The following is a 13,610-nucleotide window of genomic DNA, read 5'->3' as shown; positions in this document are numbered from 1 at the left end:
TGAATATAGATACCTTATTAGGATTCCAGATTGCTCGAAGATTTTTTTCGAAGTTCCTAATTTCCAACTTGTTTATATAAGTGAAATAAATTTGCAAGCATTTTTCGTGTGTTTATTTGTCAGCGTTTTCTGTTGACTAATACCTTAATTTTGGCTGAATTTTCCCGGATATTACTTGGTTTTGAGTTCAAAATTTAGGAACTCAATGGAAAAATTTAGCAATTCGCCGTCATTTGCATTTTCTGATAGCGTGTAATTTCAATATGCTAAATGCTCCTAAAGTTAACTAGCAGTTAATTAGAACGATACTTGGTCCTCTACTGCCCTGACCATTAGAAAAATTTTGGAAAATCCAAAGATAAAAGGTGACTATTTTTGGCCATATTAGTTCGCATTTCACAGTTTGTAAGTATTAGACAAAGTGGATTTTAAAAGTTTGTCTACTACGCTATAGTAATTGCCTGCTTTAAGGCGCAATGTTCTAGGTTTTAGATAAATGCAGTATTTTGAGTCCTATTTTACAGATTATTACTGGATAAACAAAAGTTATTGGACAATTTATTATTAATTCCGTGATAATAAAAAAAATTAGAGTTTACTATTGCTTTGAAAAGAAGGAAATTATGAAGTTTTTATTATACTCTAACTGTTGACATATTGCAATAGATATTTTAATTATAATTTTTTCATGTGGGAAACATTTAAAGTGATAAAAAAGAACTTAAACTCACATTTTGTTAAATTTTTTAAACAAAGTTAAATAACTCGAAAAGTAAATTACCAATGTTTTTTTATAACAACATTATGAACTCACTTTGAATTTCAAGTGTGATGGCTGCAGCCGATGTTTACCAAAAGCACATTCGAACCAAGTTTCAGTAACGGTTTTTTTATATTTTTAATTGAGAGTTACTTCTTTAGTTACTAGAATTAGATGATTTATTCTTATTAATTTTTGTTTCGAAACATTAAAAGTATCCTTGAACTTTTTTTTCCACTTAACATGGTTTGTTTCTATTTCTGTATTATTTGTCATGAATTTTCAATGAACACTACAAAATCACTTTTTTTTCTAGATGAAAACTGGTCAAACCACGGCATTTTTTCCTGTAAACTATGCTTTAGAAAGCATCGATGAATAATCGAAAATGTATTGAATTTTATTCTTCATTCAATTGGACTCACAATACTGGAGATTCACTTATGACATAAAATGAGATTTATGAATTTTCCAGATGCATAAAATTCTGAAAACACGTTTGCTTGATGTCATTAATTTTGAAAATTCTACCAGTCGTCAGGAGCATAATTTTTGAAAATTAAAATTTTACACATATATATCAGTTGAATTTTACCTCATACTTCTGAGTTTTGGAAAGGATATGCTAAATCTGGGGATTGTCATAAAAAGCATGATAATGTTAAGAAAATTCATTTCTCTTCACTTTTTTTTTATTTTATAAGCTTTTCTTTGCCGAAGAAATTATAAATATTCAGCTTATGTTAATATGTTCAAATCTTTCGCTTTAACACCATACAAAGTATTCATTTAAGCTAGATAAGGATTTTGAATTTCCTTGACTCGATTTAAGACAACTCAATAATATTGATACAAAATCAAACCATGAGAATCCAGAGGAGAATTCATGTACTTATAGGTAATCAGAAACAGATTTAAAAGAAATATCCAAGAGTAAGAAAAAACTCTAATAGTTAATTTTTGTAAAACTAATGTTCATTTGTTCATTCATATATTTTGTTTGTTTTTTTTTTATTAAAAACATAAACACTAAATCTTTAATGTGGCTCTTCAAGCTCTGAAATGTTGAAAAATTGAAGTTTTTGGCTCTTCCGACTCAAAAGGTTGCCGACCACTGGCAATATAACTACAACAAAACTTGAAGTTCCATATTTTTATATGTATCAGTTTTGTATTGATCGATCAAAAAATGAAGTTTCCTATATTTGTTAGTATTAACCTTTATAAAGAACTGAATACGTAAAATTATATTTATATAAAGTTTTTATTTTTAAGATATAAAGTTTTTATTTTGAACTTTTAAGCCTTTTATTTTGATAACTGGAAGAATTTGAGTATAAAAAATGATTTCATCACTGACTTAGATCACTGGAACTCTTGAAATAAAATAAAATGTTTTCTTTTTTCTTAAATTAAATTCAGTAACCAATTTCTAAAAAAATCATTTCACTGTTCAAAAATTTATGGATCATCTCGTGTTCAATGATCCAGGTCGGATGTGAGAAGTCAATTAAGCTAAGCTAAGCTAAGCGTCTGTGCTTAAAATTTATATTCAAGCAATCTCTAAATGACTTATCGGAAAAAGCATTGATTTGTAACATTTATTTGTATCAGTTTTTTTTTCAAGTTTGCTAATGAGTAGGAAAATGGTTTAAAAATCAATCTCCTGCAATTTTTGTATTTTTTTTTTAATTCTAGCTAAATTTGAATTTTGAAACCCACCCCCCTCCCCACCTTGGAGTGGCCTTACTTACACTACCGCACAAAAGTTTGGGATCACCCTATCAAAAACATCAAAATTTTGATCCGCCATATCTTAGCCATCCTATGACATATTGCAATTTTTTTGATTTAGTTCAAGAGATCGTAAGCAAAACCTTCTTTGTATGTTTTTGATAAAATGTTAATATTGAGTTTATATGACTTAAATTAAGCTTAAAGATGGAACATTTTCAAAAATAGCACTTCTTCGTTTCATAAAGAAACAAATATGCAACAATTAATGTATAGAAAAATGGAAAAATCGTATTTTATTTTACTTTTTTTTCTTGATGTACACACCATTTCCAACTGTTTAAAAAAATTTTTTGAGGAAAAATAAAAAATCATGAAACGAAGGGTTCAATTTGGGATCAAATTGAATGGGACCTGACGTTTTGGTTCCAAAAAGTCAGTACGGTCCATTTGTTTATGATTTTACAGTTGCTTTAGTCTCTTGGGTAGGATCCAGGAGCAAGAAAAAACATTAAAAATAAACATTAGTGTACTGTCAGCATTTGTTCTCTCTGTATCCATCTACATAAATCTGACTACCGCAGATAGGTTCGCCTTCAATGGTCCATAGGCTATATCCTTTTCGGGTGTCTGGTATAATGCTAGCTTAGAACTTCATGAGGTCAAAGATTAAAGCCAAACTGATGGAAGTCGTCAGAGGCATCAAATACCAAAATTCATGGTCAGTCCAGTGACGATGTTATCTCGCAAAACAAACAAACAACAGCATTTTCAATTACTGCCCGTAATTATCGAAGCTGTATTAAATGAAATTGGCTTATCTTATCCAGAAATGTTTTCTTCATTTCAGACCAAGTTTGCCGGACCCCGGATGCTACCGTTCTTCGTCACGGTGGCCCTCTACTTCTCTCTCATCGGACAAACCCAACGACGAACCGTCGTATCGACGGTACTTAAATGTCTCCCAATCGTAAGCCTGTGGGCGTTTGTGGTACTCACCGGCTTTCTCTTCAAACGCAGGTTTGTTTTCCGTTTAATTGTGAATTTTTAAGGTTATGTTAAGGAGAAAATTTATCTACTTCCAGCCACCGCTACAAACACCTGATTCTGCTGGGGCTCGTGATCTCCTGCCTGGGAGATCTGCTGCTGAACTATGACCTCTTCGAGGCCGGCATGGGTGGCTTTGCGGTGGCTCAGATCTTCTACATATCAGCCTTCGGGTTCCGTCCGCTTCGAGCCTGGATCGGAATTCCGCTGTTCTGTTTCGGAGTGGCCGCCGTAGCTCTGATGTTCGAAAACCTCCCAACCATCATCAAGATATGTCTTCCAGTTTATGGAGTGTTACTGGTGACCATGTGCTGGCGATCCCTAGCCCGGATCAACTGTCCTAAGGTTTGTTTATGTTTGGGTTTTAAGGTTATGACAAGTTGACGTTTCGAATGTGTTTTTTTTAGAATGTTCTGCGGACACTCTGCGGAATTGGGAGCATCCTGTTCGTGATCTCCGACAGTATTATCGCCTTTGACAAGTTCTACAATCCAATCGAGAACGCCCAAACCGCGATTATGGTGACCTACTACGTGGCCCAGTTTGCCATCGCACTGAGTGTGCTCGAGTCCACCGAAACGGAATCCAAGAAGTCCCAAACTGCCAACAAGCTGTCCTCTTCCGTGCCCAAACCACAAAACGGTATGAAGAAGTCTAGAAAGGTCGTTTAATAGTCGGCCTTCAAATTGCATCCTGGTTCCATCAGTCGGAAATCGACAAACACCGCCATCTGTTGGGATGTCCTTGAACTGGGCCACACAAACACAAACATACACGTAGAGAAACATACTGATATTCAGACACGCACACCGACAAATTCATGGTGTTCTGTAAAATTGTTCCGAAGGGTCAAACCCGTCAAATATCCACCAATCATAAACGCCTGGACTTGTAAACATAACCTTTACATTTTTCAACGATTCTTAACCTAAATCAAAACAAACGATCTTAACCGTCATTTTAGATGCCGAAGTAGGCGAAATTGGTCAAAGTTAGAAAACTGAAGAAAAAAAAAACAATGCAATTAGACGAAATTTAAGAGAAACAAAAACTAAAAAGTGCGATATCATCGAGAGAGACTGTGATCTGTATCTTCCCAGTGAGTCGTGTTTTCGAGGATCAAACACGACGCAACACCACACGATCATTCGGAGTGACAACTGTTATTTGATAACAACAAACGTTTTATTTAAAAAAAAAAAACAAAAAAAAATGTAATCGTCTTTCGAAAAGACGATTTTTACGAAACTAACCATCACACGTATGTATGCATGTTTATCTAGTTCAAACTATGTAGTTGAAACAGAACAAAAATATTATAGAAGAACTCTACCGTTGACGTTACTCGACAAATAATTCATAGGTTAAATATTTAATTGTATCAACCATATTCTATTTAGGAGAAGAAACCATCTAAACCTGCGGTAGACTACAAGAGACTGTGTAAATTGTTTTAGACTTTTAAAAATAAACGTACCATGTCAAATAAATCGATTCAATTGTTCCTGATACGGTTTGATGAATATTTACACCCGATGACTGATTCCCGAAAACGCCTAACGTAGACTGTTACTTGAATGCTAGTAATTACGCGTTAATCAAGCTTCACAAAAGTTATTAATTTTTCAACAATCAGTTGAAACAAATTCCTTGCGATTGTCTAAAGTTGAACCAGTCCAGTACAAAGCAGCACTAAACGCACTCCTGCGAGATCATTCGATGTCACTGCAATGCAGTGAGGCTGCAGATGCACGAAATTGCACTCGGGAGGGATTGCCAATTCCAGTTGGATCGCGTCGCAGCACGCATGCCTATAGGTTTAGGCAGCAAGAAGGGATCGGAGATTTGTGGTCCAGCCAGAATGCAGAAGCAACTGACTAAAAATAAGAGCAGGAAAACAAGTTCAGCCTGGAGAGAAAGAAGAAGAAGAAGTACGAAACAACCCTCCTCCGTTGAAGGGAAGCGCAAGCTCATCTATCTGTATCATCTGCACTTACTGATGGACTCGAAACTCACCCATACATAGACACATGGTGAAGACTGCACGTGTTCTCATCTCACCCTTTTCATTTCGAAGTTTCTGCTTCAAGTAGGGGTTTGCCTTTTAAAAAATCCCTACACTTGCTTGCGCCTCCTGAATGATTTGGCTGCCTATACTGGTCTGCTCGATGTTTGAAAAAATACAACGACCGAAATAAGAAGAGTACCACTATGTGTTTTGCTTGTTAAAATATGAATGAATCTAAACCACCAAAACTTTCTTCCTACAGTTTGTTTTGAATTGCTTAACGGATGAATCAAGCATAAGTTTACTATTTTTGGACGTAGCAATTGGCGTTGAGGACCAAAATATGAAAAAAATGGATGCGAAATGAGAACTTGTGCTTTTCAACAAAAACAAGAATATTTCTAAAAATTTACTGTGTTAAAGTGAATAATAATGCCTCTACGGATTATTTGAATAGATAACTGCATTTTAAGGAGTTTTCTAGAGTTCCAAAGGTTATTAAAGGTTTTAAAAGGAGGTTTTAAGAGATGCTCCTCTAGCATTAAGGAATTTGAATCCAAAAAATAGGCCTCAAATTCAAAAATACTTATGTTTTTTTACTTTTTGATGGAGCTTGTTGGGCCAGACGGCTATCAGTATCATTGGTATGGTTTGCAATTGAATCGGAAGTTAAGATGAGCCGGAATTTTGGCGGTGGAATATTCTAGTGCTGGTGTTTTTTTTGCAAATCCAGAAAAGCTTTCTGCAGCGTGAACTCCAACAAAACTGTGTTGGAAAAGTACCTCGAAATGACGAATATGGGTCTAATTAAACCTGGAAAATCAATATTGAAACTTAATTTGGTTTTAACTCCAAGATAGTGCTGCTATCTACGACTTAAAACTGGAAAAAGTGTGGTTTACTGAAAAAAAAAATCAAAATTTTTGAATTCCAACCTGTTTTTTTCTGATTCAAAATAAACCCAGAATGTTTGTTCATCATTCCACGTCATTTAAATGAAGAAGGTAAGTAGTTTGGTAAAGAATTACAGCTCAATTCCTTAGTTCTAGAAGAGCATCTCTTAAAACCCCCTTTTAAAACCTTTGTGTTGCGTGGGATTATAGCCCACAGATTGGGTTTCCAGTTTGAGCGTGTAAGAAAAAAGCGGTAAACGTCAGATGGAAAAATAACGGTATTTTTATTGTATTTCTGGATCTTGTCGCAACGTGTTTTGTTAAACGTGCTTTGCTTTTCGCGAATTTGTGGTGGATAATATTAGATTTCTGATTTCTCCAAGTATGTTGAAACTATATAACTTATATAATCGCCTTCAATACTAATTGGTGGTTTTCCCAAATCTAGCGATTTGTTGCTTGAGGTTGGCGTAGCGCGTTCTTGTCGAACATTCCGGTTTCTAGAGCCAAATTTAAAGTGCAATTGAGCTCAAATTGGCCCGTTTGCGATGTATGTTTATTTGATATAGAATTGGAATATTTGTTAATCTAAACATCTGATCAGATGCTAGGCAATCTGTATCCGGAACGCCGGAACGTAGCACTCGAGTACAGACGAGTTAGGAAAGGGAACTATTTGTAAGTAACTGAACATGTTTTTGTTGTACCTCAATTTTTAATAAATATGCCTTTGTAGTTGAGTTCCTGTCGAGGACAGTTTCCCGTCATTAAACGGAATTAATTCTATCGGAGACAGACTACAAAAAACCCAAACATGCTCAAAAATAATCTGCGGAATGAGTGCTACAGATTCCAATCAACGTAACCTGCAAATCTCAGCAGGATGCGTAGGATGCACGCAGCCGGATGAAATCTAGGAAATGGTGACATATGACGAGTGCTCCCAGTGGTGGCATTATCATTGCGCCGGAGTCAATGCCTCTATTGCCGACAAATCGTTCCATTGTGCCCAATGTTCCGGAAGGTCCAGGAAAACGAATACTAGTTCGTTCAAAACACTGCAATCTACTTCCTCAAAACATTCAACATCTTCGCTGGCCCGGCTTGGGTTGCAACAACAGGAGGAGCAAAAGCAATTGGAAGATAGACTTAGGAAAGAAACGGCAGAGAAGGATCGATGGATCCTAGCAGAACAAGCCGAAAAAGATCGCTTCTTTCTGGCGGAAAGCACCAACTAGAATTGGAATTGCTGCGCGAAGGATCTCAAGTAAGAAGCGAACGTATTTTCAAGTCACGGGAGCAGCTGACCGAAAAGTGGATGCTAAGTCTGGACATCGGTAATGAAAACCGATGAGAGGAGAAATATTAGGTGATATGAAAAAAACCTAGCAATTGCTTTTGCTAAACTAAATCGAGCAGTCGAGCAGTCGCTTAAAGCAATTGCTTCGGTTGATATGAATAAAGTTTTTTTTGACAGCTGTTTTCTCTGTCAGGAGCTTTCACTTTTAGAACAAGCTAATTTGGTATGAATAAAGCCCAAATTTAAAGTAATCGCTCGACAAATCTCCTAGCAATTGCTTTATTTTCTAAGCATGCTCGGTAGCAGACTTTTCCAATTAAAAATTCCTTAGCAATGTCATGAATTTATTAAATTAGCAATATTACACTTCAATACAATTCAAAACAGCATTTTCAACATAGATAAAGAAAAGTCGAAGTGATAACCCAGCTTTTTGCATATTCCTGTCGTTGTATGAAATGATTCGTCTAAGATGAAACTAAACAAATCAATTAGTAAATATTCCAAATTAAAAAAAATCCGGCTATAGTGGAAGAAGTCGCAATCGGCTCGAAGTTGGAAGAAAATTGTTATAATTTAAAACATATTTCAGACTTCCATATTTACGTGATTTTTTTCTTTCTAAGATTTAAAAAAAATATTTAAATTAAGATGCGCGCCTATTGCCTATTTTTTATACATCGGATTATCGCGATCCGAATACGTGTGGGAAAGCTATGATAAATGTTAAAGTTAGGCCATTTGTTGTTTGACTATATTCGAATATGTATTCATTTTTCTTTAAACATCAACATACGAGCACGCATTAACCAAAAATTTTCCGGTCGTTCTTACACCCACCATCCGCACCGTAGACTTCATGGCTATTTTAGCCGTACTTTTCAATTTTCTGATCGTCTTCTTTCATTTAACTTTAGAAAACTTCAGATTCTGCTGGTTGGATAGCTCTATTTTTCGAAGCAAAAGCTATGTTCTAAGACTTTAGTACACATCCGCTAAGCAAATGTTTATTCATACCAAACTAAGCAAATGCTTTGGGCTTTTACTTTGCTTGATTTCGAGCTAAGTAAAAGCTACCGAAGCAATTGCTAAACCTTATTCATACCACTAATTGTTTACCGGAGGATTCACGAATAGTCCAAGGAAGGCGACCAGAGGCAGCAACTAACAAGAAAGGCAGCATAAGTTATGCTAAACTTCTCCTAGCAGCACTGGGCACAAGGGAGTCTAGTTTTTCCCGGAATTTTTGGCCAAATTCTGATATTTAGCACCGTTCGTCGCATCCATGCAGTATGACAGTGGATCAGAATCCCCAGCCGAGATCTTCTTATGAAGAACTATCAGAGCTGGTAGATGTTTCCGGAAGTTCATGGTAACGAGAAAATAATGCCCCTCTCAATTCTCCACCTCTGCTCAACAATCAACTCATAAACGTTCAGCAGCAGCTTGTACTGCCCAATACCCAGCAACTCGCAGCAATGCACATCGTATCCCGGGATCTACCTAGATATTCGGGTGATCCATTAGAATGGCCGGTGTTCTTTAGTATCTTCGAATCGACCACGGCTATGTGCGAAATTCAACCAAACGAGAACCTGGTTCGCCTTCAGAAGTGCCTGGTAGGAAGTGCGAGAGAAGAAGTTCTGAACCTGCTGACAATTCCATCAGTGGTTCCAGAAATTATTGCTACTCTCAGGCTAGAGTGTGGCCGACCCGATCAATTAATACACAGTATGCTGCCAAAAATTCACTGTGGCAGTCTGCCAATTGCCAACAAACTGGAGACTATCGTTAACTTCGGACGTGAAGTGAGGAATTTGGTGAAGTACATTGAAGCCGCTCGTTTGCAGTCCCACCTAACCAATCCGAAACTCCTTTCCGCACTGGTGTTTAAACTACCTCCAAGTTTACGCCTCGAGTGGGGAAAACTCCTAGAAAACGTTCTGGAGCCATCGCTAAGGGATTTCTGCAATTATGTGTCATCGCTCAGAACAGCTGCCTGCACTCCACCAGCCGACCTCGCAATGGATGGTTAAGTTCGAAGAGTAACTCGCAAAGAAAAAGAGACACTCTTTCTCAATACTCATGAGGAGGTTTTCTCAAAGACGGAGAACACTTTGCCGAAGCAGAAAGGAAATCCCAGAACCTGTTTAGCGTGCGATAGAAAAGGCCAAAGGGTCCGCGAACGCGATAGATTTAGGAAGTCTCCTTTGGACGATTTGGATTGGTCCACGCATTCCTCGATGATGGGTCCGATTTGACTCTCATCGATAGCAAAGTCGCCGATGAACTGGGACTAGATGGAGTAGATCGACCTCTATGCATAGAGTGGACAGGTAGCATAACATGAAAAGAAGATCCATCTCGTGTCGTGCCCTGACGAATGTGCGCACTGTTCCAGATTTAGAATTGCCGAAAAGATTTCCCCCATCTTCGTGGTCTACCGATTTGCAGCTACAACGATGTTACTCCTAAAAAATTAATTGGAGTCGACCATGCAAGGCTGAAGTTAACGCTGAACGACCACGAAATACGAAACTGTTCTCCTCTGGAAATTCTACAGCGTGAGTTTCCCATTCAGTTATTCGATGGCCGAACGTCGCTTACAATACCTGGAGAGACGTCTTTCAAAGGATCCAGCATTGAAAGAAATCGTGAAACATCAGATCGAAGAATACCAGAAACTTGGCTTAATACGCACATAAGGCAACCGAAGATGACTCCAAGAACGGGATCCGAACAGGGTGTGGTACTTGCCCATTGGTGTCGTTCAGAACCCCAGAAAGCCTGGTAAAATCAGGGTCATCTGGGACGCTGCTGCGTCCGTGAACGGAACATCACCCAACTCAATGCTTCTCAAGGGGCCTGACCTCCTGACGCCCTTGTACAATGTTCTTTGTCGATTTCGTGAGAGGCAGTACGCAATTGCAGGTGACATCCGCCAGATGTTTCACCAGATTTTGATTCGTCGTGAAGACAAGCAATTTCAGCGTTTTTTGTGGCGTATCGATCCGAAAGCATCTTCTGATGTTTATATCATGGATGTGGCCACGTTTGAAGCGACGTGTTCTATCTGTTCCGCTCAATAGACGAAGAACCTGAACGCCTCCGAACATCGTGATCGTTATCCAGAAGCTGCAGCTGCCATTGTAGAAGGCACGTATGTCGACGACTTTTTCGACAGCAGAGATTCAGCGGGTGAAGCTGCCGAAATCGCGCAAGGAGTGGTCACAGTAAGTAAATGGTGCAGCTGGCTTCCAGATCCCGACATGGCAATCGAAATTCTTCGAGAGATCAGCAACGAAAGCGAAAACTCCACGAAACGTTTCTCTGTGGATAGGATGACAACAACGGAACGAGTTCTTGGGATGGTTTGGCAGCCAAGCCCAGACGTCTTCGTATTTGAAAATGTATTTCGTAATGACCTTCAGACACTGCTAACCGGACACTTCATTCCCACCAAATGGAAAGTTTTTCAGGTGGTAATGAGCCTTTTCGACCCCCTGGGAATAATCGCGGCCTACACCATCCACGGAAAAATCCTCATGCAGGATATATGGAGGTCAGGTATGAATTGGGACAAGTCTATCCGGTTGACGGATTTAGAAAACTAGAAGCGCTGGATAGGAGTGCTTCCCGACTTAGCGAAGGTGACGATTCCAAGATGTCATTTCCCGAACTACGATCCTGTTAGCTATGATTCTCTGCAACTGTACATCTTTACAGATGCAAGCGAGATAGCTTACGCTTGCGTAGCATTTTTAAGAATCGTCGATTGAGGATCTCAGAGATGCTATCTAGTAGCTTCGAAGGCGAAGGTTACTTCACTTCGACCACAGTCGATCCCGCGGAACGAGTAGAATGGTGCAGTTATTGGAGCGCGACTAATGGAGTCCATTACCGACAGTCACCGATTGAAGATATGTAAGCAATATTTTTGGACCGATTCATCCGTAGTGATTTCGTGGCTTCATGCCGACCCACGAAAGTACCGGCAGTATGTAGGATTCAGAGTTGGTGAGATTTTATAGAAAATTCAAGTCGACGAGTGGCGCTGGATAGCGTCAAAGCTGAACGTTGCGGATGCTGCGACAGAGTGGGATAGTGGTCCCGATCTTGACCCGGACAACCAGTGGTTCAAAGGGCCCGAATTTTTATACCTACCAGAATCCGAATGCCGGAACCAACCGAAGAAATCAAGAAGGTATGTGTACATTGTGAAATTGTTGATCAACTCGGCGAAGAACTTAAGATTTTGCGAAAAAACATGTATCTTCCCTTTGAGAAACGCAAACGATTTTTGAGATCAACCCTTTTTTAAAACTCAACCCGATCCTAGACCCAGAAGGTATTTTGAGAGCCGAAAGCAAAATTGTGTCGGACGCTCTCTACTATCCGTACATTTTTCGTAATCCGATAATTTTGCCGAAGAGTCACTATGTCACGGAACTACTTGTGATGAAGTAGATATCATCAACGCTTCGGACACGCCAATCCGCAAACGGTCTTGAATGAAATACAACAAAAGTTCTATGTGCAAAACCTTCTTACTCTTGTGTAATCCGTGGTCAGAAAGTGTGTGTGGTGCAGAGTTTATCGGGTCAAGCCAGCCATACCAAAAATGGCCCCACTACCTCACCCCAAGTTCGTCCATATGTCCGGCCTTTTACGTTCACCGGGGTCGATTACTTCGGACCCATAGTGGTCAAACGTGGTCGTATCAATGTCAAACGTTGAGTGTGTCTGTTCACGTGCCGGGGTATCGCAGAGCCTTGAAAGCTTCGTAGATGATGGAAGAATTTTCAAACGGCTTTTCTACGCTTTCATGCTACCGATTTATACAAATGCTTTTGGCACACGGATATCTACTTTCGAAGACTTTGTTTGAATACCTAAAAGGAAATCGATGTGCGATATTGTACCACCAGTGCTGAAATGTCTACAATGTCTCAAACTCGGTGGACAGAACTCTATCGTGGATTGGTCGCCAAGTCAAATAACCAAAAAAGTATGTCTTCCTGAATAAATCACAATGGGTTTCTCAATCGGAAGCTTGAAGCTTGAACGCACTGAAGCTGCAAACCCATCAGTGGTGAAATCAGCTATCTCTTCAAAGTTCATTCACATTGCCCTAAACCTTGCTATTGACAAAGTACCAACAAGTGTTTTAAAAGGTACAGCACATAACTGAGGACCCAGAAGTTTATGCTTGAAAAAGAGCTGGTCCCATCTTACGATCGTATGTTGAAGGAACCAGTCCGATCAATTCGACGTAACCTCATTGCGAGTTTCAAAACCACCTCATGAATTTACCATCGAACTATACTCTATGAATATTCCGTGATCTGCCCCCTCGGAACCCTATTCAGCAAACTTGGGACAACCGAATTTGAAAGAAATTCCGACTCCGCCACTGATCAATGTCGGAACCATAACACACCAGATTTTAAGACGAACCGCGTGTAGTTCTCGGGTTTTCACACAATTGAAAGACTGTTTATTTGAATCACGTTCAATACTAACGATTACATTAATCGTTCGATCGTCTACCCGATCGGGGAGGTTCAACTTGATGAAATCGGTTGTCTCGCAGACAGCTTGGCACTTCCCAACTAACTTTTGTCCAATTTTGCACAAGAAATCTTCAACCGAACAAGATATTAACGTAAATTTCATAAAACTCGAGGATCTCAAATAGTGTAAACAGTACCCTTACGTGCTTGTAACCTGTTGAATTCAATGATTTAGCAGCAGCTTTCAGTGGTGAAATAGAGTTAATCCTTATTCCATTTTCATTCAGGAGACTGCAAGTTCGTTAAAGCGGAAAAAATTAACAACTTACCCTCGACCGCCACATTGTACAAATTT

General features: G+C 38.8%; 1 protein-coding gene across 4 annotated transcripts in view; it reads left to right on the top strand.

The window, feature by feature from the left end:
- Positions 1–5,050, top strand: part of LOC129739170 (lysoplasmalogenase-like protein TMEM86A) — a 28,244-nt gene extending 23,194 nt beyond the window's left edge. For all 4 annotated transcript variants that reach the window (XM_055730584.1, XM_055730583.1, XM_055730586.1 and 1 more), the window contains 3 exons: positions 3,345–3,514; positions 3,580–3,886; positions 3,949–5,050. In XM_055730584.1, coding sequence (XP_055586559.1) covers positions 3,345–3,514; positions 3,580–3,886; positions 3,949–4,212 — 741 coding nt within the window. In that variant the 3' untranslated portion in view covers positions 4,213–5,050. The remainder of the gene's footprint in view (positions 1–3,344; positions 3,515–3,579; positions 3,887–3,948) is intronic.
- The last annotated feature ends 8,560 nt before the right edge of the window (positions 5,051–13,610 follow it).

The sequence above is a fragment of the Uranotaenia lowii genome, chromosome 1 (assembly GCF_029784155.1).
Source record: "Uranotaenia lowii strain MFRU-FL chromosome 1, ASM2978415v1, whole genome shotgun sequence".
NCBI lineage: Eukaryota > Metazoa > Arthropoda > Insecta > Diptera > Culicidae > Uranotaenia > Uranotaenia lowii.
The sequence above is the reverse complement of the archived record's forward strand: the minus strand, read 5'-3'. Positions and strand labels throughout refer to the sequence as shown.